General features: G+C 39.8%; 1 protein-coding gene and 1 long non-coding RNA gene across 2 annotated transcripts in view; one reads left to right on the top strand and one right to left on the bottom strand.

Moving 5' to 3' along the window:
• The window catches only part of LOC128247549 (uncharacterized), a 24,351-nt gene extending 6,084 nt beyond the window's left edge, over window positions 1-18,267 (top strand). Inside the window, exon 2 of the long non-coding RNA XR_008263859.2 lies at window positions 17,612-18,267. This is a non-coding gene — a long non-coding RNA (uncharacterized LOC128247549). The remainder of the gene's footprint in view (window positions 1-17,611) is intronic.
• LOC106867336 (putative protein BRICK1-B) lies at window positions 2,564-25,887 on the bottom strand. The gene is made up of 3 exons (XM_014912183.3): window positions 25,676-25,887; window positions 16,081-16,163; window positions 2,564-2,906 (listed from the first exon to the last, which is right to left on the bottom strand). Exons 1-3 carry the CDS (start codon window positions 25,794-25,796, stop codon window positions 2,880-2,882), a joined length of 231 nt encoding a protein of 76 aa, XP_014767669.1. The 5' UTR covers window positions 25,797-25,887; the 3' UTR covers window positions 2,564-2,879.

Below are 25,887 nucleotides of genomic sequence, written 5' to 3'. Positions count from 1 at the left end.
TCTTTTCAAAAGTTCTGAATTAAAATCTTCCACCAAACGTTAGTTACAATTAATGTTCCTAACACTAGCTTAATGATAACTAAGTTATTTTACTAAATTCTTTGTTATATTTAAAATTAATTGAAAGAAACACAGAGCGTCTCTAAATAAATACAGTAACAAAAGGGTTAATGGTATTAATTCCATTGAGATCATTTCCACACACGTCCATAATGTTCCAGTGGTCCATATAACCCTTGGAGTGGGGAAGGGGGTCCACCTAAAATTTTGCTGTTAAAACTTTGTGCAATCAATCAGTCCTACTTCTACAATACACCACATATTTTCACTGTTTTTTTAATACAATTCCTAATAATGTCTAATTATAAAAATATTATGGGATTTTTTTTAAACATCGAATGTCTATGATGGTCCATCCAAGTAAAATGGCAATCAAAAGAGATCCATAGGCAAAAATTGGTTAAGAACCACTGCATTAGATCAACACCAACAGAAGTTTAATCAATCAATTCAGTACTTGATACAACATCTAACTCTTTGTCTGAGCAGAGAACTCCCTAAACTATTTAACCCTTTCGATACCAACCCGGCTGAAACCACCTTTGGCTCTGTAGTACAAATGTCCTGTTTTCATAAGTTTTGAATTAAAATCTTCCACCAAACCTTAGTCACAATTCATGTTCCTAACACTAGCTGAATGATAACTAAGTTATTTTACTAAATTCTTTGTTATATTTAAAATTAATTGAAAGAAACACAAAAGAAATACAGTAATGAAAGGGTTAATTAGCAACAAGGATAAACATTCCATGCTTCTCCAAGAGAATATTCAGCCCAAACTGTCAGACTGCTCTTCTTCTTTATGGCATAAAAGCCATTCCAGTTTTTGAACTTTTAGGATTACTTTTTACAATTACTATTTCATTGAATTCTCCAGTTTTCCTGTGAAACAAGTCAAGTGTCTTGTCACAGCACTTGGTTGTCAGCAGGAAACTTGCAATTCATAAACAATATATAAATTCTTTCAGCCACTTCATTATTTCCCTTAGTCCTTACAGTTCGGTAAGTAATTTATAATTATTCTTGTCATTCTGTTACTTAGCCTGTAGGTAATGCCTTCGTATGATTAGAGAAAAAGAGGGGGAGAGAAAAAGCAGATAAGGTGAAGAGTGAGGCAGAAAGAGAAGAAGAGAGAAAAGACGGAGAGAGAAAAAGAGGGAGTGAGAAGCGTCCATAATGTGAGGTGGAGGGAATGTAATTGTAATGCTTTCATGTGATTAGCTGAAGCGAAAGAGAGGAGAAAGAAAAAGGAGAAAAAAAGGATAAGGCAAAGAGTGAGATAGAAGCGTCCATGACGTGAGGTAGGGGAAATGTAATATCTATTATGGGGTTAAAAAAGTTAGTTGAATGTAGTGATAATGTAGAGGAGTTAAAAATATAATTTTAGCAGAGGGGTGATGTTCTGATGGTGAGGTTCAAGAAAGGCAGAAAAGAGATGATGATGATGATGGTGGTGGTGGTGGTGGTGGTGGTTGGATAGTAAAAAGTGTATTTTGTTTTTAATTGAACTAAGTCTTTTGCATCACCTATCACTTAATACATGTGCATAAGTGCAATTCCATGAAATATTCACACTTATTTACGTGGTAGACATATGCAATTTAACTGAAGGTTTTATCATATGTATGGGGTAATTTTTTTTTATATGGGGAAAATGGAAAAATAAGAGTGAATATTTATGAGTGCTCGGTATTAAGTCTATAAAATGTGCATAAAATATATAAAGTGCATTATGTAATCATCATACAGTTCTATATTTAAGAGATGAGGAATTATGTACATTATTTACATTTGACGGATATTTCTCCTCATCTTGTTTGTTGTTAACACGTTTTGGCTGATATACCCTCCAGCCTTCATCAGGTGTCTTGGGGAAATTTCGAACCCAGGTTCAAAATTGCAAGCTACTTACCATACAGTCATGCCTGCACCTTCTTTCTTTTTTTGCTGAAATGTAAAAATGTTGATTTCAAATTTTGGCACAAGGCCTGCAAGTTTAGTGGATGGGGTAAGTTGAATACATCGACCCCATTGCTCAACTGGTGATTATTTTATTGAGGCCAAAAGGATGAAAGGAAAAGTCAACCTCGATTGAAAAATATTAACAGTTACAATTTGAAATTTAAGCTCCCTTGTAAATTTATTTTGGTAAGGAGAAAAAGACATATCTAGGGAAGAGGACATGTTTAACACAATGAATGCCATGTATACAATATAAGTATACACGGCACTTTACAAATGTGCCACATGTATATATATATATTGTATACATGTTTTCTCATGTATACAGCTTTTGTATACAACTGAAATACTATATGAATTTGAAAAAACCACGTGTGGCACATGGGACCAATTTACACATTTCCCCTTGGCACTCAATGTGTTAAGATTAACTCTAAAATGTTGAGTCCAATAAGAATGTACAAAATAAATCTGAACATTTTTTCAATAATGTAGTAAATTTATTCATAAAAGATATGAAGAAACCAATAACAAAATGACATAACTTTTTTTAAAACAGTTTATTTCTCCTGAATATTAATAATTATCCTATGAAAACGAAGAGTACTTATATAATGGCAACAGGTCACCATAGTACTCAAAACAGAGTGAAGTCTCAACACTAAGACGATTCAAAAGCATGAAAACAACGGGTCGGGGGGAGAGAGTTTTGCATGTTGGGACTGTTCCTTCCATCAACGACTCTTGCCAGAACAACCATTTCCAGCAGAGGTTTTCTTCAGGTTTCTTCACAGTAGAGCAACTGTTGAGAATCATCCAGAACAATGTACACACACAAATAACAAAATAAGTTAATGCTAGGATAACGTTTCAACTTTCGTTATCTGAAACAGAAAGAAAATACATGTATAATATGTCATCATCATCATCATCATCATCATCATCGAATGTCCATTTTCCATGCTAGCAGGAGTTGAACTGCTGGCATGGGTTGGACATAAATACATACATACATACATGCATACATGCATACATACATGCATACATGCATACATACATACATACATACATACACGGTGTGTTGAACTCTGACAATGATAGCATTTTAATGAGATTCTCTATATTTTCAATTGATTGATTGTGGAAATTGAACCATGAATGCACTCAGAAAGCATATCAGAAACAGTTGTATGTCTATAATGCACAAATAAATGTATTAAGACCATTATTTATGCCTTTCTTTTATATATATATATATATATATATATCATCATCATCATCATCATCGTTTAACGTCCGCTTTCCATGCTAGCATGGGTTGGACGATTTGACTGAGGACTGGTGAAACCGGATGGCAACACCAGGCTCCAGTCTGATTTGGCAGAGTTTCTACAGCTGGATGCCCTTCCTAACGCCAACCACTCAGAGAGTGTAGTGGGTGCTTTTACGTGTCACCCGCACGAAAACGGCCACGCTCGAAATGGTGTCTTTTATGTGCCACCCGCACAAGCCAGTCCAGGGGCACTGGCAACGATCTCGCTCGAAAATCCTACAGGAGCCAGTCAGGCGGTACTGGCAACGGCCACGCTCAAAATGGTGCATCTCATGTGCCACCCGCACAAGAACCAGTCCAGGGGCACTGGCAACGATCTTACTTGGCTTGCCGGGTCTTCTCACGCACAGCCCATTTCCAAAGGTCTCGGTCCGTAGTCATCGCCTCGGTGAGGCCCAATGTACGAAGGTCTTGCCTCACCACCTCAGCCCAGGTCTTCCTGGGCCTACCTCTTCCACGGGTTCCCTCAACTGTTAGGGTGTGGCACTTTTTCACGCAGCTATCCTCCTCCATTCTCACCACATGTCCATACCAGCGCAATCGTCTCTCTTGCACGCCACAACTGATGCTTCTAATGTTCAGCTTTTCTCTCAAGATACTTACACTCTGACGGGTATTCACATTGACATTACACATCCAACGGAGCATACTGGCTTCATTCCTTGCGAGCTTACGTATGTCCTCAGCAGTTACAGCCCATGTTTCACTGCCATGTAGCATGGTTGTTCGTACGCATGCGTCATACAGTCTGCCTTTTACTCTGAGTGAGAGTCCCTTTGTCGCCAGCAGGGGTAAGAGCTCTCTAAACTTTGCCCAGGCTATTCTTATTCTAGCAGCTACACTTTCAGCGCACCCACCCCCACTACTAACTTGGTCGCCCAGATAGCGGAAGCTATCGACTACCTCTAGTTTTTCACCCTGGAATGAGATAGAAGTTGTTTCCTGTTTGTTTGCAGTCTTTATTGCACCTGAACATCTGCCACAAACAAAAACTAACTTGCTAGTTAACCTGCCTTTGATGTTGCTGCACCTCTTATGTGTCCATAGCTTGCACCGGGTACATCTTATAGAGTTACTACCTACTCCTTTTCTACATACTGAGCAGGGCCATCTACCTGAAGGGGTTTGTGTTTTATCTACCTTCCTACTTATTAGGATTTTGGTTTTAGCTAGGTTGACTCTAAGGCCCTTCAATTCTAGACCTTGCTTCCACACCTGAAACTTCTCCTCTAGTTCTGATAGTGACTCCGCAATTAGGGCAAGGTCATCAGCATAGAGGAGCTCCCAGGGGCAACCTGTCTTGAACTCCTCTGTGATTGCCTGGAGGACTATGGTAAATAATAGGGGGCTGAGGACGGAACCTTGGTGGACCCCTACCTCTACCCGGAATTCATTGCTGTACTCATTTCCAACCCTCACCTTACTGGCCGCATCTCTGTACATGGCTCGCACAGCTCTCACTAGCCATTCTTCTATCCCAAGTTTCCTCATTGACCACCAGATAAGGGATCGGGGGACCCTGTCAAAGGCTTTCTCCATGTCAACGAAAGCCAGGTACAGAGGTTTATCCTTGGCTAGGTATTTCTCTTGCAACTGTCTCACTAGAAATAAGGCATCAGTAGTGCTTTTACCTGGCACGAACCCAAACTGCATCTCATCTAAATTGATTCGCTCCCTAATTAGTTGGGCTATGACCCTCTCTGTAACTTTCATAACCTGATCTAACAGCTTGATGCCTCTGTAATTATTTGTATCTAAAGCGTCCCCTTTACCTTTGTAGCAGTTGACTATGATGCTGCTACACCAGTCATAGGGTATGACTCCTTCGTGTATCACCTGGTTCGTAATACGGGTGACTAGGCTATAGCCAACACTGCCAGATATTTTGAGCATCTCTGCAGTGATTCCTGATGGGCCGGGGGCTTTCCCGGTCTTCATACTCTTAATTGCTTTATCTACCCTGGTACTATCAACTCGGATAGCTGGTCCCTCTATTGGGTCGACATAAGGCAGGCTCTCTTTCTCCCATTCATTCTCTTTATTAAGCAATCTATCGTAGTGGCATCTCCAGACCTCTTTCTTTGCATCCTCATTTAATGCAAGCGTACCATCATCCATGCGAACACATTTCTCTCCTACAACATCACTATTCTCTCTCCTACACTGTCTTGCAACACGAAATACCTCGAGTCTTTGGTCCTCACGGCGCAGAACATTGGCAAATCTTTCCTTATCTGCTTCCCCTCTGGCTAAATAAACCTGTCGCCTAGCCTCCCTTCTGGCACATTGGTACAATTCCCTGCTACCACCGTTCTTCCAGTCCTTCCAAGCTTGTTTCTTTTGTCTAATAGCCCTGTCTACCTCCTTGTTCCACCACCACGTTACTCTGGGTTGGGAGGGGACCTTACACCACCCACAAATCTGGTCGGTGGCTTTCAACAGGTTGTCCCGCAGAAATCTCCAATTGTCTTCCACGTTGTATGATGCTATATCCCCTTCTATTTCGTTAAATGCTTCAAGTAACTTGTCTCTAAGTCTCTGTCCGTTTGCAGGGTCTTTAAGCTTCCACACCCTTCTTCTCCAAGCCTGTCTAATTCTGGGCACCCATTTTGCCTTGATCCCAAAGTCGCTAACTACTAATCTATGTTGTGGGGTACATTCTTCGCCAGGGTAGGTTTTGGCATTTATAAGCCGCCCTCTTTCCCTATTTCTGGCGAGGATGTAGTCGATTTGGCTAGAGTGTCTGCCGGAGCGGTAGGTGACTAGGTGACTGGCAGGTTTCCTGAAGTTGGTATTGCAGACCATAAGATTGGTTGCATCACAGAACTCCAGCAGTCTGGTTCCCTCCTCGTTGCGGGAACCGAAGCCATAGCCTCCATGTATGCCATGGAAGCCCCCAGCACGACGTCCGACATGACCGTTGAAGTCTCCAGCCACAAAGAGAAGGTCCCTGTCACTCGTCGACGAGGTAGTTTGCAAGAGGGTGTCATAGAATTGGTCTTTCAGACCATCTGGTAGCCCAGGTTGAGGTGCATAGGCTGAGATGACAGTAGCTAATCTATGATGAAGCACTAGTCTGATCTTAAGTACTCTGTCACTTACTCTAACGACCTCGATTACCTTATCCACCCATTTCTCCGCTAGAAGTATTCCTACGCCCCAGACCCCGTCAGTGTTCCCTGCCCAGAAAATCTTGTACCTATATATATATATATATATATATATACTAGCAGCTAAGCCCGGTTTCACCTAGTTGGTTTGGATGATGTGGCTGTAAAACTTGTTCTGTGTAAGCATTCAACTTGTTTGGGCACACTTATGTTAAAAAAGAATTTTAGAATGACTTTTTTCTGTCAAAACGCTAAAAATAACTGACCAAAAAAAAACAAAAAAAACAACCACCTGGGTGCTTTTTACGTGGTACCAGCAGCTGAGAGGTTGCCAAGTACCCACAAGATAAACCTCTTCAACTGAGTGAGGAATAAACTGGAGGAGAAGGCAATTATGATGGCGACAGAGAAGCAGGTGTCTTCTTGAAGACACATGCAGATTGCAAGTATGGCCATTTGATACAATGCTTGCTTTATGGTCCTAGGGCTCTTGGCTCAATCCCAAAGTGTGGAAGCCTGTCTAATAGGTTGCGCTTGTAATTCAAAAGCCTGGTCTTGTCAGAATGTATCACACTAATTCTAAATGAGAATCAGTATGATACAGGGTATGTGTGTCTGTGGAGTACTCAGTCACTCATAAATTGAGACATTCATCATCATCATCATCATTTAGTGTCCGTTGTCCATGCTGGCATGGGTTGGATGGTTTGACCAGGGCTGGTAAGCTGGAAGGCTGCACCACACTCCAGTCTGATTTGCATGGTTTTCTATGGCTGGATGCCCTTCCTAACACCAACCACTCTTAGAGTGTAATGGGTGCTTTTATGTGCCACTGGCATTGGTGCCATTTGCGTGACACTGATATCTGCCATGACTGCAATTTTAATTGGCTTGATGGGTCTTTTCAAGCACAACAAAATCAAAAAGGATAAACAAGAAATTAAAAAAGGGTAGCCATGTATCCCCTCTGCAGCAAAACACCTGTTCCTGTCCCTCTGTCACACTTCAATCTCTCATCACCTGGCATAAAGACCCCTTCCTTAAGCCTACACCCACCACTCAATGGAGGAAGGGTCTTATCTTGCAAGTTACTTAGTAACCTTACTTGTGCCATGAAAAATGCACCCAGTATGCACTGTAAAGTGATTGGCATAGGAAGGACATCCAGCCGTGGGAACCATGCTAAGACAGGCATTGCAACTTGGTGCGGTCCTCTACTTTCCCAGTTCCTTGTTGAACAATGCAATCCATGGGAAACAGCATAGTTTTGAGGTTACTAATTATTGATAAATTGCTTGAGAACACAACCCTTTATTAAGAGAAGTTTTAACTTGGACGTGTAAATAATTTCTGAATTTGCACATCTCGTTTTAAACATGAAAAAAATTGATATACACCTAACCAAAGTGACATATTGAGTTTAAAATTGATTTAAAATGATGGAGAAATCAAACAGAATTACCATTTCTCCTATCATAGAGTGTTAAAAAAAATCAATAGTTATAACCAGCAGGCAGAAGTAAATAATAACTTTGAAGAAAATCAAAGATCTCTCAGAGTTATTGATACGGGAGAAGAAATTGAATAGAACCCAAAATGTTCTACATTCTCTTCTTGAGAATAGTAAAAAAAAAAAGGTAAAAACTGAGGTGGTGGTGTGGGGAGGGGGGAGGGGGAAATAAATGTAGAGGTTTTGTTGTTAAAAGTAGCTAAGAGTGACACATTACATGGTTCTGGCATGAAACAGGTGTTAAAGATTAGAAAATATTAAACTATTATCAATATTACCAAACTTATGCTTGCTTTTCCATACAGACTAATATCATCATCATCATCATCATTTAACGTCCGTTTTCCATGCTAGCATGGGTTGGACGATTTGACTGAGGACTGGCGAACCAGATGGCTACACCAGGCTCCAATCTGATCTGGCAGAGTTTCTACAGCTGGATGCCCTTCCACTCCAAGAGTGTAGTGGGTGCTTTTATGTGCCACCGACACGAGGGCCAGTCCAGAGGTACTGGCAACGGCCACATACCGCCGGACTAGCCCTTGTGCCACTGGCATGGGTTGAACATTTTCACAAGACTCAACATGTCCAGGGACTGCATCGTGCTCCAGGGTCTGCTTTGGCATGGTTTCTATGGCTGGATGGCCCTTCTTAACACCAACCACTTTACAGAGTGTGGACTGGGTGTGTTCTTCATGCAGCTTATAAGACTCTAAACCCCAACAGAGATGAGTTTCATGCTAGGAGATGAGGGCTTACAATATGAGCAAAGGGGGCCAATGCAGAACATAGCTATATGGGTAATTCCATTTTAGAAGAGAGTGATGGGGTGATTGGGGTGAAGCTGAAGAGGGATAAAAATAGTGGTGATGAGGTGTTTAGGTGGATGTTCAAGGTACAAGGAGACCAGAAGTGAGAGGGGACAGAAGAATTGGGGATGTGGGTGGGTAGAATGAGAGATGGGGAATGAGGGAGAGGGGTAAATATAAAGACTGAAGAACAAGTGTTAAGGGATAAGAGGGGGATGTAAGGAAGAGTAGGTGACAACTGTAGAGACTGGGGTTAAAGGGTAGATGTAGTGAAGGGCAGGTAAGGGGTGGGGGTAACCAATGATGCATGGAAGGTGAGGAGCAGTAGAATAGGAATGATGATGCAATAGACAGGAGGGAGGAGGGAGAGAGAGAAAGAAGGATTATGTGCAATTAAGCAAGTTACAAGAGTGTGTGTGTGTGTGTGTGTGTGTGTGTAATAGTATATCTTCATATAATATGTAATGATAGAATTATATTTCACACATTTCAGGTTTTAATTTCAATAGAATTGGTAACCAGTTAGATAACATTTTAGAAAGATTCCTTCATCCACATTAAGTGCAGTTGCACTTAACTTACACTTCAAATTTGCTGTTGGCAAAACAATCTTTGACAAATATGCTTGGAATTTATATTTCAATGAAGGCTATTTGAATTTTTCTCCACCCACAGTAGGAGGCACAATGGCAGAGAAGTGAAGCTGGTAGTTGTTACAAGAACCTCTTCATGTTGGACACATGAGCAAGGTAGATAACTCTATCTGCTCCAGTTTGTCACTAACAAAAACTAACTCCAATCCTACTTCAGAATGATCACAGTTGTTATTTAGCCTGGGGGGGGGGGGGGGGGGGTCAGACCTGATCAAACAATCCTAGGATCAAAAATGCTCCACTTGTAATGAATGTTTTTTGCTTGTTTTAATGTATTCTTTTTTTTGGGGGGGGGGGGGGGATTTTGTGTAGGACAGCATTATGCAATATGCCCTTCCCTTTCTAAGATAGTAGGGTGATATTTGATTGATTTCTAGATGACTGACCAAGCATGCAAAGGCTCTCTCCGAAGCTGCCAAGTGAGTGAATTTGGTAGGTGGAAACTGTGTGGAAGCCCATCATGTATCTATCTTTGTGTGTGTGTTTGTTCCTCACACTGCTTGACAACTAGTGTTGGTTTGTTTACATTCCCGTAACTTAACATTTTGGTAAAAGTGATTGATAGAATAAATACCAGACTTAAAAAAAAAATATTGGTGGGGGGTGATTTATTTAACTAAAACTCCAGGATAGCCACAGTCCAATGACTGAAACGAGAAAGCCAAGAGGAGCAGTATTAATACCAAAAGACAATCTTGATCTCCAAATTGACACAGGGGTCCTTAGGAAAGATCCCCCCAAACTAAATGACACAGTGTTCTGTGTGCCTGATGCAACATCCATGTTAAGTCTGAGATCAAGGTTGACAAAAGGGATATATTTAGATTGGCTAAACTCAGATCATATCCAGGATTTTGATGAAGATTAAGATGATTAAGGAGACTGAGCAGCAGTTGAATGAGTGAGTTGTGACTATTAATTAGTTTTAGTCATTTTTATTTGATGGACGATAAAAAAAAGTAATTTATTTTGAAGCAAATTATAATCCTGTCTAGCATTGCAAAGAGAGAGCTGGAGTGAGTCTCTAGAAATATGCATAAATGTATGTATAAGATAGAGAGGGAGAGGGGAGAAAGGGAGGGTGGGAGAAAGAAAGAGACAGACAGAGATAGGGAAGAGAAAGAGGGAAAAAGAGAGAGAATTAAGTCTTAGACTGCTTTTTAAAATATTCATTATTGCAGCAGGCAGATTTCTATGGTAATGAACTCATAAAAACAGAATCTTCCTCATTTAACATCCATTTTCCATGCTGGCATGGGTTGGACGGTTTGATAGGAGCTGGTAAAGCCAGGAGCCATACCAGGTTTCATTGTCTGTTTCTACAGCTGGATGCCCTTCCTAATGCCAACCACTTCAGAGAGTGTTCTGGGGGTGCTTTTTACATGGTACCAGCATCAGTGCTTTTTACATGAAAGATTTGTGACAGCTTCTCTTGTTTTTCGTTGCAGTAACAAGATTACCAAACTATGGAAATTTATGCTTTGATTATAAGACTTGGCAGCAATAAAGGAAGTGAGACAAGAATTTGGCAGAGTCTACTAAAAGAGTTTTACGAGAAGCACATTGAATTGTCTGACAAGTTTCTGCCTGAATTATTTTGTATAACTTTTGTTTTTTACTTGCTTTGGTCATTAGACTCCTGTCATGGTGGGGAACAGCCCTTTTTCTTTTATTCTTTTACTTGTTTCAGTCATTTGACTGAGGCCATGCTGGAGCACAACCTTTAGTTGAATAGATCGACCCCAGGACTTATTGTTTGTAAGCCTAGTACTTATTCTATTAGTCTCTTCCACAGAAACGCTACATTACGGGGACATAAACACACCAACATCGGTTGTCAAACGATGGTGGGGGTCAAACACAGACACACAAACATACATACATACATATATATATATATATATATATATATATATATATATATATAACGGGCTTCTTTCAGTTTCCATCTACCAAATCCACTCACAAAGCTTTGGTCGGTCCGAGGCTATAGTAGAAGAACCCGGAACCATGTGGTTGGTAAGCAAGTTACTTCGCACACAGTCACTCCTGCACCTATGAACAATTATCTTTTTTTTAGTCAAATGGATCAACCCCAATACTTATTCCTTTTAAAGCCTGATGTGTATTCTGTTGGTCTCTTTTGCTCAACCACTAAGTTATGGGGATGTAAACACACCAACACACACACATGCACATGATGGGCTTCTTTTAGTTTCCATCTACCAAATCCACTCGCAAAGCTTTGATCAGGTTATAGTAGAAGACACTTGCCCAAGGTGCCATGCAACAGGACTGAACCTGGAACCATGAGGTTGGGAAGCAAACCTTTTACCATACAGCCACGCCTTTTTTAAAAGAATGTGTATAAAAATGTTTTTCTACAGCATGTATTTTGTTTTAGACATTTTTAAAAAAATAAACATTATAGATAAAAGCTTCATTAAGACCAAAATGTAATTAGAGATGATTTGTCCAAATATTAATTTTAAGTTGGTTGGAAGTGTACTAAGCAGGTTTATAGCAAACCTCCAAAACCAAAGCTCAAAAGATCATCATCATGATCACCATTGTCTTAATGTCTACTTTTTCATGCTTGCCTGGCATGGATGGAATTTGTTGAGACAAATTCTTTTACAGCTGAATGCCTTTCCTGTCACTAACTCTCAGCTGTTTCCAAGCAACATAATATTTCCCCATGAATGAACATATTTTTCATGGCAAAACCATTATATGATGTCAAGACAGAGGCATGTGTAAACAAACACACACACACATACATGTATGTATGTACACACACACACACACATATATAGTTATGGTATATTCTGTTAAAGTGAAGGCACATGGCTCAGTGGTTAGAGTGTCGAACTTATGACCATGAAGTTGTGAATTCGAATCCCGGACCGGGCTGTGTGTTGTGTTCTTGAGCAAGACACTTTATTTCGCGTTGCTCCAGTTCACTCAGCTGTAGAAATGAGTTGCGACATCACTGGTGCCAAGCTGTATTGGTCCTTTTGCCTATCCCTTGGATAACACTAGTGGCGTGGAGAGGGGAGACCGGTATGCATGGGAGACTGCTGGTCTTCCATAAACAACCTTGCCAGGACTTGTGCCTCGGAGGGTAACTTTCTATGTGCAATCCCCATGGTCATTCATGACTGAAGGCGGGGTCTCCAATTCTGTTAAGAACGTAGTAGAGTACAGTATAAAGCTCGTCCACCTTCAGGTTTACCCTGTGCTAACCAGTAGTAGGATTATACGGAATTCCAGGTTTCCGTTTGGGCATCTGTCGTGTGTGAATTGATAATTAAAAAGACTGGAGTCAACAAGGAGGAGGACGGTTGGACATTTATTATTTAATTATGCAACTGTTAACCTGCAGAGCAACAGTTGCATAATCAGGTACCTGCACACCTGGAGGACTAAGTTGTGTGGAAACAATTGTAGGGATTAAAAAAATAAATGTCCAACTGTACTCCTTGTTGACTCCAATCTTTTCAATTATACATACATATGGACACATGTCAATTCCATATCTATGTATATGACAGGCTTCTTTCAGTTTCCATCAACCAAATGCCCTCACAAGCCTTTGGCCAGCCTGGGGTCATCGTGCCATACAGTGGCACTTAACCCAAACCCACATTATTGGAAAGCAAGCTTCTTAACCAGACCCTTCCCCCACCTGTGCCTATCTCTGCCCAAACAACTTTCATCAAATATAGATAATGAAAGTGAAAATCACAAATTTTCACAAAATATCATTTCAATAAATACATTTTCTAAGATTATAATTTTTTAATTTAATAATTTCTTCTTTGGAGATGAAAATATTGTCAATATTTCAATCTAAAATTCAATTAATTTGATTTCTCCCACCTACACCCCTGCCTCCTCAACACTCTTCTTCATCTGCGCCCCCCCCCCCAATGCTTTCCTTCACTAATTCACTCAGGATTTCTCTCCACCCTAATCTACTGCTCCCTTCCATGTCTCCTAGAAGATAGCTCTAGACTCCTTCCCACACAACCCATCCCATCCACTTTTCTCAATAATCCCTCTCACTAATCCCTTCCCTTTCTCCTGTTCCTTGCTATACCCCTCCCCCATCAAATGGTGCTCCATTAGTTACAATGATGAGTGTTCCAGTTGATCCGATCAATAGAACAGCCAGCTCGTGAAATTAACATGCAAATGGCTGAGCGTTCCACAAACATGCATTTCAGTGACAGACAGAATGCGACAAGGTTGGTCCTTTCATATACAAGTACTCCTCATTTTTGCCAGGTGAGTAAACTAGAGCAACAGGAAATAAAGTCTCTTGCTCAAGGCCATAACATGCTGCCAGGAATTGAACCTATGAACTTATGACTATGATCCAAATATACTAACCACTAAGCCACGTGTCTTCACACTTCCCAACTACTACTACTAGCCTCCTCTCCTACCACCATTCTCTCACAACTATAAATCTGTTTCATTTAATTTGCTTCTCCATCACCCTATGGAAGTCACTTTAGAGATTTTAGTCTTGCAAGTTATGAGGCAATCTTCACTAGCGCCGGTAGCACAAAAGTGACACCCACTTCACTTTGAAAATGGGTTGGTGTTAGGAAAGGTATCCAGCTGTAGAAACCACCATGCTGAAGTAGGTACTGGAATGACTCGCTCCTCCAACTCATTGGATTCCAAGGTAGTTGATGGTGGGGCATGTGATGAGAGGGAAAGAGGAGTGTTGAGGAGAGAGAAGCTGTGAAAAGAAGGTTAATCAATGAACTGTAGGAGCAGAGGAGGGGACTGGGAAGGCAGAGATGGTTTCTGTGAAAGCATCTCAGCTACCATCATCTTTTCTGTGAAGTTCAGCATCATGAGATCAGTCTTCAATGCCTCATCACATGTCTTCCCAGAGTTTTTCTTCAATCACTTAGAGCACCCCACAATCATTTTTACTTCACACACATCCAGTGAAACATGTTCTCTTCATTGCTTTCATATTTTCTTAAATCCTCGGCATCTAAGAGTCATTGTTAGCATTTTAGTGAGTACTTTTGCTAGCTTGCATGGGTCAGATAGAATTTGTTGAGGCAGATTTTTACAGCCTGATGTCTTTCCTGTCATCACCCTTCATCTGTTTCCAAGCAAGGTAATATTCTCCCGCAAGTTCTTCAAACCTGAACAGCACAAGGGATTGGACATGTTTCTACAAAACGATCGACACCACTCGTATGATGGAGACTCTCATTTACAGCTGTTGCTCAATGTTAAGACAAAGGAACTCAAAACGCATATCCATGCACATATACAGACACAATTCATACACACAGACATCAGGTGAGGTCAGGTGTTGAGGTATGCACCATAGCAGCCCATTACTGCATTCACCATTTGTCAGTATATTTCCAGGTCCTCCCAGGTGACCCATCAAGCAGAGTCCCAGTCAGTCGTCCCTGTCTCTGCAAGATACCTCAAGATACCTCCTCATCTGCCATGACCAACGCAAGTCGCTGACTCAGCCAGATCCTCAGGGAAGAGAACATGGTAAGCAGAGCCTAACTTGGAAAATTGAGCAATATAGCTAAACAGTCAGAGCTAGTGCTCCCCAGTCATGCAAGAAGTAGGATGCATCTCAGTTTCTTAGAAGGATCATTGGTTGGAAATGAAATCTGACCAATGGTAACCCATAATCCTGCAAAGCATCCTTGTACCAAAGGAATTCAAGTGGCTCCTAAGGGATCTCGGACAGTGTCCAAGTCTCATAAACTATAGAGCAGGACAGGGAGGACCAGAGACCTAAAGACTCACACTTTTGTCCTCTTCCACAGATATTGGCAGCACCAAACATCCCATGAAGCCAACACTGCTATGAATTTCACTGTGAGGATAAGTGAAGCGATCAACAACTTCAACATTGGAGTAAAGATTGTTTGCCAACATAACATGGCAGTCCTGGTTTAGGACGAATGTTGCTGTAATTTGGCCCCAGGAGACATCATATCCAGCTGGCTATACAACATAATCTGCGTCCTAATATTTTCATATAGCCAGCTGGAGATGATATCTCCTGGGGCTAAATTACAGCAGCATTCATCCTAAACCAGGACTGCCATGTTTTGTTAGCAAATAATCTTTACTACAAAGTACAGTTGCTGAATATCTCTTGTTGTGAGATTTATAAATAGTAATTTTCTAATTTATAGATCAGTGACTCTAGTTATCACTTTGAAAACTATATATTTTGAACAGGAATTTGGCAGCGCCACCTCTAGCCGAACAATTATTCTATGCTGATGAAGGGAAATAACCCGGAAAACGCAATACACAGATATTGTTTTGAGCTGAGTAGGGGTGCTAGATTCCCTTGTTTGAAAATATAAGGACACAGATCGTGTTGTATAGCCAGCTGGGGACGATGTCTCCTGGGCTAAATTACAGCAACATTCGTCCTAAACTAGGACTGCCATCTTATGTTGGCAAACAATCTTTACTACAAAGTACTGTTGCTGAATATCTCTCGTTGTGAGATTTACAAATAGTAATTTTCTAACTTCAACATTCTCACTTGCAACAGACATCCACACACGTCTATATATAACAAATTGGTAATATCACTTCATGACCTTGCATGTAGATTTAAACTTACCCTAGCTTCAATGTACTCAACTTTTCTTTCTAGTTGAGTCAACTTCTCATTGAGAGTGGCCAGTCGTGATCGACAAGACAAATCTGGATGGAGAAGAGAAGAAAAAAAGCAAATCTTAAAGACATCAATCTTTCACAAAGATATTGATTACAATGTTTTCTAAACAATTATCATGTAGAAAACAAGCGTCTTGTCAAATTCAAAACCTCTACAAACAGAAACAATTGATAACAAAATCAAGTTAAAAGTCAACCACTCTGCGACTACCCCTATATAGCAAGGGCTACAATACATACACACACACACACACACACACATATATATATATATATATATATATATATATATATATATATAAATGGAATAAAAACACAATAGAGGACATTAAAACATCCGGACAGGTAGATGATACAAAGGCGGACAAGAGAAACAACAATTAGAAGGGCAGGCCAAAAAAAGATGGGTCATTCTTGGCTTTCTTTCCTCAGTCAAGTCCCAGAAGTCACGGCCATTTCGGAGATGGTTCGATCTGGTTGCCCGCACAAAGAAGGTCTAAGCTAAATAGAGAAATGAGACAGGCAACATAAAGAACATTCCCTTCATCAGTTGTCCCCTGTTCCATCACAGGGAAAACTAACCACAAAAACAATTCTATAATAAAGCATGAAATCCAAAGTAGTTGTTGCTATCTAGTCCAAGTCAAAAAGGCCTATGGTCATATACATTCCATCTGTGACCACCCTGTCCTTCATATATAAACTGTTAGAGTTGTTAGAATGCTGGAAAGAATGTCTTGTAGTATTAGTTCCAAATCTTTACACTCTGAGTTCAAATCCTGCCAAGGTCAACCTTGTCCATCCTTTCATCATTTAGCATCCGTTTTCCATATTGGCAAGGGTTGGATAATTTGACAGAATCTGGCAAGCTCCAGTGTCAGCTTTGGCATGGTTCCTAAGGCTGGATACCTTCCTAATTTCAACCAATTCACAGTTTGTACTGGATGCTTTTTTCTTTTATGCCACTGGCACTAGTGAGGTTGCCAAGTAACTTGCTAAACAAAAGAACAGAATAAGGAAAATTAAAAAAAAAAAAACCCTATTGACTGAGTGAGGGGAATTATTTTGCCAACAAAACGTATGAGTCTGATTTGGTGGATTGGCAGAATTAAAAGAGTGTCAGGCAGGATGTCTTGCAGAATCTGTTTTGGTTCTGTCACAGAAAAACATTGACACATCTGTCCAAATGATAGCATCAGCAATTTGAAAAAGCAATGGAAACAGATTCTTTGGTTTGATCAGAAAATTTGTTGCCATCACTGCTACATTAATCAGTGTGTCCTTCTCGTTTTAAGATGTTGGGGGAGTGATTTTTAGCACAATCAGTAGCCATGTAGAGTGTTTCAAAAAATTTGATATCATTTTGCAATTTAATAACTTTGCCAGTTCTTGTTCAAATGACTTCAAATTTTAACAGCATGCGTAGAAACAAGTCAAAATTTTACATTTAATGTTTGATATGTTTATCTTTCCAGGTATAGAAATGGCATTCACTGTAAGAGAAAAGGCGTTTTGTGTGTTGGAGTATGCTCGAACACAGTCGAAGTAGACTGCAGCGTGCATTTGTGAGAGAGTTCTCTAAAAAGTCACCAACGGCAATGCAGATTTGGACATGACACAAAAAATTCAAAGAGGAAGGCTGTCTGTGCAGGACAAAAGGATCTGGATGAACACTAACATCGGAAGAGATGGTCAAGCGGGTTTGCTAAAAACTCTTGCGAAGCCCCTCAAAAAGTCCATAAGAACAAGTCTGGAAACACGAATTCCTCCAACAACAGTTTGGTGCGTCCTGAAGAAACGCTTGCTAACGAAACCCTACAAGCTGCAGCTTGCTCAGGTCATAACAGCAGATGACAAGCGAAAGCGCAAACAAGGGAGTTATGTGAAGGGCCTGGTCTATGTCCCCCTTCTTCCTGCAAACCTAGAGGAACTCGAGCAGAGAATCACTACCGCACTGGAGACTGTTACCCAAGACATGCTGCAGCGTATATGGGAGCAGCTAGACTACCAACTTGACATGTGCTGTTTCTCAGGCTGTGTGCATATTGAACATTTGTGAAATTGTTCATGGGATCCACATACTTTTGAATTTTTCATTCAAATTTGGAGGAATAAATCTTATGCTGCTCAACATTAAGCTTGTTTAGTTTCATTTGCTTTGACTCTGTAGTTTCTGTGATATTTACATCTCAAATGATATCAAATCTTTTGAAACACCTTGTATATTTGTGTGATAGAAGCCAAGTGGTAGTTTGTAACAGAGGTACAAGTGAACAATGGTAAGAGTGAGTGATGGCTGTCATTAATAAGTGGCTTGGTAGAGAAGGAGTGATGACTAGTGGTAAGTAGCTTGCTTATTAACGACATGGTTCTGGGTTCAGTCCCACTGTGTGGCACTTTGGGCAAGTGTCTTCTACTATAGCCTCGGTCCGAACAAAGCCTTGTGAGTGGATTTGGTAGACGGAAACTGAAAAAAGCCCGTTGTATAACTCTGTGTGTGTGTGTCTGTGTTTGACAACTGATGTTGGTGTGTTTGTGTCCCTGTAACGTAGCGGTTTGGCAAAAGAGACCGATAGAATAAGTACTAGGCTTACAAACAATAAGTCCTGGGGTCGATTTGTTTAACTAAAGGTGGTGCTCCAGCATGGCTGCAGTCAAATGACTGAAACAAATAAAAGAATATATATATATATATGAGTGTGTGTGTGTGCTTATTATTATCCTGATAGTGCGCAACAGTTGTAAGTCGGTTGCTCATTTCCTTCTTCCACAAGAAACATGTCTGACCCATCGTGTTTGATACCTCCTTTATCTCCACCACTCACTCATCCCTCTTCCATTTATCTCCCCATCATTCAGCCTCTTCCCTATTTCTGGTGCTGCTAGTCACCACTCATTCTCTCCCAAGCCACTTGTTCATGACAGCCATCACTCACTCTTACCATTGTCCACTTGTACCTCTCTTACAAGCTGCCACTTAAATCCTATCACACAAATACCGTTTCTTGTGTACAATGAATAAAACCCATGAAACAGAAACCAGAAGAGAAGAAACAGAGACTCTAAAACTCTATTTCTCAACCATTTTCCTTCCATGCAAATCATATTATTTCTAAAAACAATTTGTGCCCCACCAAAAACAGAGGAAGTTTACAAGATTTACACACCCAGGCACATATAGTTCATCTTTTACCTTTTCAGTCATCAGATGATGGCCAAGAGGAAGCATCGCCTTGAAGGGCCTTGGTCAAACAATACTTATTATTAAATTTGGTGCCTATTCTATCAGTGTCTTGTGCTGAAGCGCTAGCATGCAGGGACATAAACAAACTAACACAGGTTGTCAAGCAGTAGTGCAGGACAAACACATATACACATGTGACAGATTTCCGCACAGTTTCCATGTACCAAATTCACTCACAATGCAATAGTTGGCTTGTAGCTATAGCAGAAGACACTTCCACGAGATGTTGTGCAATAATAGGACAAGGTGATTGAACCAGGTTATTGTACAGACTGAACAGCCATTGCCATTGTTACAAGTTTTATTCCCTAGTTACTTAGACTTCATTCTGAAATAAACCATGTCTCACCAAAATATTGCTAATACTGCTATGCTCCAGCCTGGGAAATACTGTTCTAAAACACGGCAGCGAGCGAGAGAAGTTGATATCCTAAGAGAGACCAGTTAGAGTTAATAGGAAACAGAATGGAATTCTTCATTGTCTGTATTTGTGATTGTATCATTTCTACTTCCAAATATTTGTCTATTTTATAATATAAAGGGTAAAGACCCCCTTCGGTCACGAATGACCATGGCATTGCACCTAGAAAGTTTCCCTCCGAGGCACAAGTCCAGGCAAGATTGTTTTATGGAAGACAAGCAGTTGCCCATGCATACCAGCCTCCCCTCTCCATGCCACTGATGACATCCAAGGGAAAGGCAAAGGGCCGATACAGCTTGGCACCAGTGACGTCACAATTCATTTCTACAGCTGAGTGAACTGGAGCAATGTGAAAAATAAAGTGCCTTGCTCAAGAACACAACACAGCCCGGTCCAGGAATCAAACACACAACCACATGGTTGTAAGCCCAATGCCCTAACCTCTGAGCCGTGCACCTTCACTATTTTATAATATGGAGATGTTATAATTGTAATTTCATTTTGATTGCTACCTCTCCCATCTTCCTCTCCTCCCTTGTCTGCTGAGGTAGCAAAGTATCTCTTCAACAGTAAGATGGCTACATATGTCCTTCTATTACACTCTAATCTCTCGATTTCACTCGTTCTCTCTGTTAAGTGGTCCTTGTCTTGTGAGCTTGCAGGTGCTGGTGCTTTAAAAAAAAAAGCACCTTTTGTACACTCTGTAAAGTGATTAGCATTAGGAAGGGCATCCATCTGTAGAAACTTTGCCAAAACAGACAATTGGAACCTGGTGCAGCTCTCTGGCTTGTCAGATCCTGTCAAACCATCCAAACCCATGCCGGCAAGGAAAATGACGTTAGATGATAATGATGATGATGATGACAGTGAAAACAGTAAAGATTAAATAAGACTTGGCACATGTGCTGGTGGAACGGGAAAAACAACATTTGAGCATGGTCATTGCCAGTGCCGCTGGACTGGCTCCTGTGCAGGTGGCACATAAAAAACACCTTTTGAGCATGGTCATTGCCAGAACTGCCTGACTGGCCCTTGTGCTGGTGGTACATAAAAGCACCCACTACACTCTCGGAGTGGTTGGCGTTTGGAAGGGCATCCAGCTGTAGAAACCTTGCCAGATCAGATTGGAGCCTGGTGCAGCCTTCTGGCTCGCTAGTCCTCAGTCAAACCGTCCAACCCATGCCAGCTTGGAAAGCGGACATTAAATGATGATGATGATGATGATGCTGTGTCACTGAACTTTAAATTAAGAATTATTTCTATTCATATCCATAGCACACTGCATTTTTTAAATGATTTGATTTTATGTGGGCACCAGAACCTGCCTGTAACAGACATATTTGAAATAATAATGAGATTTTGTTGGACTTGAAGGAAATACGATGAGTTAGATACGTAACAATAAACATTCCAAATTTATTGTTGCATAATAATAACGAAAATTCTAGCATTGTTTTAAAACAGTTGTTATATTGTTTTATAGTAGAATTTTTTAAACATATTAAAAGAATAATTACTTCTAGTGGCCTATACAGAATTTGGGACTGCCATTGTTCAAAATATTGAACTTTTTTTATCTCATCAGCTTGAGGTAGGAGAGATGATGCTCAGAGCACTTTTAAACACTCGTGGCTTAGGCACAGCTGTTTGGTCAAAAAGTTTACTTCCCAACCACATGGTTTTAGGTTCAGTCTCACTGTGTGACACCTTAGACAAAAGTCCTTTACAGCCCTTCAACTAAAGCCTTGTGAGTGAATTTCATAGATCGAAACTGAAAGAAGCCCATCATATTTGCATAATAAGTATGTACATATTTGTGTATGAGCACATATATTTGGGTTTCTTTGTTTTCACTATGGATGATAGTTGTAAACGAGTGTCACCGCCATACAAGCAGTGTCATTCATTTCCAACATTCTGCAAAAACATGTCTGGCCACGAGGAAATATTATTTTGCTAGGAAACAGGTAGGGTTTGGCAACAGGAAGAGCATCCAGCCATAGAATATCTGCCTTAATAAACTGACTGACCCATGCAAGCATGGAAAAATGTACATTATAACAACGATTATAATGATGCAAACTAAAAGAAGGAAAGGCATAGCAAGGTGTGGCAAGGTGAGATTGGAATTGTTAGACATTGTTTGACTCTGGAGAAGAAAGAAACTCACAAGAACTGAGCAAACTGGTCAGTTTTGGTAGAAGTCACTTTGCACAGGGAAGGTTCCGACTGTCTTGGATTAGTTATGTAACCCAGAGTGTTTTGAATGACAGTTCCACTTCTACCAAAGATAGTTCCGGAGAGATGTAGAAAGGTGCAGTAGTTGCTTTGTGGTAAGTAGCTTGTTTACCAACCACATGGTCCCGGGTTTAGTCCCACTGCGTGGCACCTTGGGCAAGTGTCTTCTACTATAGCCTCAGGCCGACCAAAGCCTTGTGAGTGGATTTGGTAGACAGAAACTGGAAGAAGCCCGTCGTATATGTATGTATGTATCATCATCACACATACATATACGACGGGCTTCTTTCATATATGTGTGTGTGTATGTATGTATGTGTGTGTGTCTGTTTGTCCCTCCAGCATCGCTTGACAACCGATGCTGGTGTGTTTACATCCCTGTAACTTAGCGGTTTGGCAAGAGAGACTGTACTAGAATAAGTACTAGGCTTACAAGGAATAAGCTCTGCGGTTGATTTGCTCGACTATAAAGGCGGTGCTCCAGCATGGCCGCAGTCAAATGAAACAAGTAAAAGAGTAATGGACAGACAGGTGTTCTCACCTTCGTTGTTATCACATTTCGGCTGGTGTACTCTCCAGTCTTCATCAGGTGTTCTGGTGGAATTTCGCACCCAACCCTTTATTTGACTAATGGGGTACACTGTTCTCATTCCTAAGACACATCGCTGACGTTATTTTTCTGTTGATAGTCCCTGCCTGGGATTGAACTCAGAATCCGAGGGTTAGTAGCCCGCGCTATCATCCACTACGCTATATGCCAGTCCATTGTAAAAAACGATGTACATAATTCCTCATCCCCAAAATATAGAATAGATGTAGGGATGATGAAAGTAAAGCAGTAACTAATTTAAGTGGTGCAGAATAAGCACTGACGCCTGTATCTGTGACGAAGGGGTAGTTTTCTTTGAAGTTAAAGACAATGAATGGAGTGGCAACATTTATATTAAGTGCCAAAAAATCTTGCTCAAGAGGCAAGATAAAGACATTTATATAAACATAAACATCTATTTAGGCATGATCTAACTAATGAGGAAGAAGCTGACTAATTTTCTTGTTAAAAATTCCCCCCTCCAAAAAAAAAAAAAACTGAAGGAAGTAAACTAGACAATGATCTAGTTCCCAAAGTCTACAACTCTCACTGGTATCTAAACTTACCATTCTTGAAGCTTTCAATTCCATTACACACACACACACACACTCCCCATCCCACCTCATTGTGTATAGATACTTTTAAACTCAGTTTCGTCTGAAGAACACAAGATTAATATTGTTAACGCAGGTAGTAGTAGTAGTAGTAGTAGTAGTACAACAACCACTGTAAGGATTTTTTAAAAAAATGACAGTGAAACAATACAAAAGTAGTCACTAATTAAACTTTAGTTTGTTATTTCTGAATCCTAGAACTCACAGAGTAGCGATGGTTTTCGTATATAATAGTCTGTTGGATTGACGGAGCTATGAGCTATTTAATACGTAATGTTTAGATGTCTACAGGGCTGAAATTAGTTTACAGTAAGTGGTTTTTAAACACGAGCATTCCAAAACATAGCTTATATATATGATGATATATATATATATATATATATATATATATATAGTGTATCAGTATGCTTCTTATATATTTATATATAGCATACGTATTTCTAAACTCTCATATACTGAGAACTGCTTGTAAAGATATAATTATACACATGAGATACTGAGAGTACATGCCAAATATGTTTTGTTTTGACACCACAGATGCGAACGTATCTAAACACAGATCTTTCTGTCTCTGTTTTTCTCTCTCTTCTTTTTCATCATATGACTTGGTGTTCTAAGATCGTAGACACGATTTTCTCACAGAAAAATCACATATTAATAAGTTTAGTTCAAGTAGAACTTAGCATAATTGGTAGTTAATGAATCGAAATTAAACAACGAGGAATACAGAATTCCTGAGTTGACATTTTTTTGACGGTCGACTTGTACTTAGGTAACCATCTACATGCATCGATACCTATTCATAACATGCAATCACGGAGAGACATCGGGAACCTGGATGCTGTGAGATGTTATCAAACTATCACAGGTTTATTATTGATAAGAATTTCCATGTCTTGATCATATATTTCATAGAATATTTTCATACCAGGTTGATGTATCTACATAAAGATGAGGGGAAACAATTCATAAACGAGAGAGAGAGAGAGATGATAAACAACCACGCCCTTATTTTGGGAGAAAAGCGAGAGTCATCAAAACAAAATTGAAATCGAAAATTAATTTTCAATGATTAATTAAACATGGACAAATACTTAAGTACGACTACGTTGTAAATTTGAGCGGAAACAACAGGAATTGAACCAAACATTCCTTCAAAATGCGGCAGAGCCTACAAAATAAGGTTAAGTGAATGTTTCCAAGTGGACCATTCCGTTAAAATTAAATCTATAAATAGTTTAAGCATTTGGTACTTTTAATTTCTCTTCAAAATACGAAGTGATTTGTAAAAAGTTGTTTTATTACAATAAAATAATAAAAAATTACAACTAAATACTATAAATCTGGATTATGATTAAAGAATTTAATTATTTTTCTTCCTAAATTTACTGAGAATTTCTCCTCTGATCCGGGTTAAATATTTAAATATAAACTTAATGAAAAGCAACACAATTAAGAGAGAACTAATTAAATAGCAGTGAAGAAAGTTACATGCCAAATATATTTGCTAAAAATGCAACAAGTTTATAAAAGGGAGAAGTATTTATTAATTAAGTGAACCAGATTTTGGTTATTTCATAGAATTTGCAAATCTCAGTATTTCCAATAAAAAATTTAAACCCGAAACGAAACTGGTTTATAGAATATATTGCTAGACTATAATTCTATTTTGAAATAAAATATCGAAACTAAATGACAAATAAATATTTGGCTTTACAAATCTATTTAAATAGAGACAGAGAGACTGACATGAATTAATCATTTATAAATAATTAACTCATGTTTATTTATTTCATTGTTTTCCGTCTTCCTTGCTTTAAGCTCCAAATCAACTTTCTCATCGCCACTTACAGAATCTCCATCTAAACATATATCATTCCACACACACACTTTGATGTTTTTCTTTCCAACAGGAAGGTGTGGCCTTCATGCCTTTCCCCCCAACAATCATTAAACACCAAATGTTTTAAAAACTGTTTCGATTCTTTCCCCGTTATCCTCCATCAGACTCGAGTAATTCTTTACAACCACATTTTAATCAATTCCGATTATGTTTTTGTTGAAACCCTTTCGCTTCTATCAATTCGTTCGTGCTTATTTCGGGAAAGGCATGAACACCACAACGTCTTAATTGAAGAAATCGAATAGTTTTTTATTCGTGTTCTGTCAATCGAGATCCTCGTTTGTAACAGAAAACGAAAACGGTTTGAAAACAAAGGTGAATTATGAATAATAAGGAATCGCAAGTGTTTAATGTGCAAGGTATTTAATGGAAAAACCCGTTAAAAGAATGTAAATATATGAAAGAAGAGAGAGAGAAAGAGAAACAAGAAAAGAATCGAAGAAGAATTGGAGAAACGTTTGAGGAAGGATGGAGAGGCAACAACGAGGGATATAAGGAATAAAGGAAACGTGTAGTAGGGAGCGACGTACCGAATGTATTGAGAAAGTCGGTGATCTTCTTAATACTGCAGGTAATAACTTCGATATATTCCCGGTTATTCCAATCCTGTTGGATGGATCTCGGCGGAGCCATTTGCTGAGTAGACGCCATGTTAGAATTGATTGCTACACAACCCAGAACGAGGCCCTCTCGTCTCTTGCCAAGGAACACAACTCTGATCAATGGAACTTCGCTTCAGGTC

Source organism: Octopus bimaculoides, chromosome 4 (genome assembly GCF_046866305.1).
Source record: "Octopus bimaculoides isolate indiv1 chromosome 4, ASM4686630v1, whole genome shotgun sequence".
In the NCBI taxonomy this organism is placed as follows: Eukaryota; Metazoa; Mollusca; class Cephalopoda; order Octopoda; family Octopodidae; genus Octopus; species Octopus bimaculoides.
The sequence above is the reverse complement of the archived record's forward strand: the minus strand, read 5'-3'. Positions and strand labels throughout refer to the sequence as shown.

What these genes read in the sequence shown, in the direction of transcription:
- LOC106867336 (XM_014912183.3), bottom strand. Translation starts at nt 25,796, where the DNA reads ATGGCGTCTACTCAGCAAATGGCTCCGCCGAGATCCATCCAACAGGAT. An exon ending in CGACTTTCTCAATACATTCG is followed by an intron (nt 16,164 to 25,675) that starts GTACGTCGCTCC and finishes TTCTCCATCCAG; the next exon opens with ATTTGTCTTGTCGATCACGA. An exon ending in TTGAGTACATTGAAGCTAGG is followed by an intron (nt 2,907 to 16,080) that starts GTAAGTTTAAAT and finishes TTTCTGTTTCAG; the next exon opens with ATAACGAAAGTTGAAACGTT.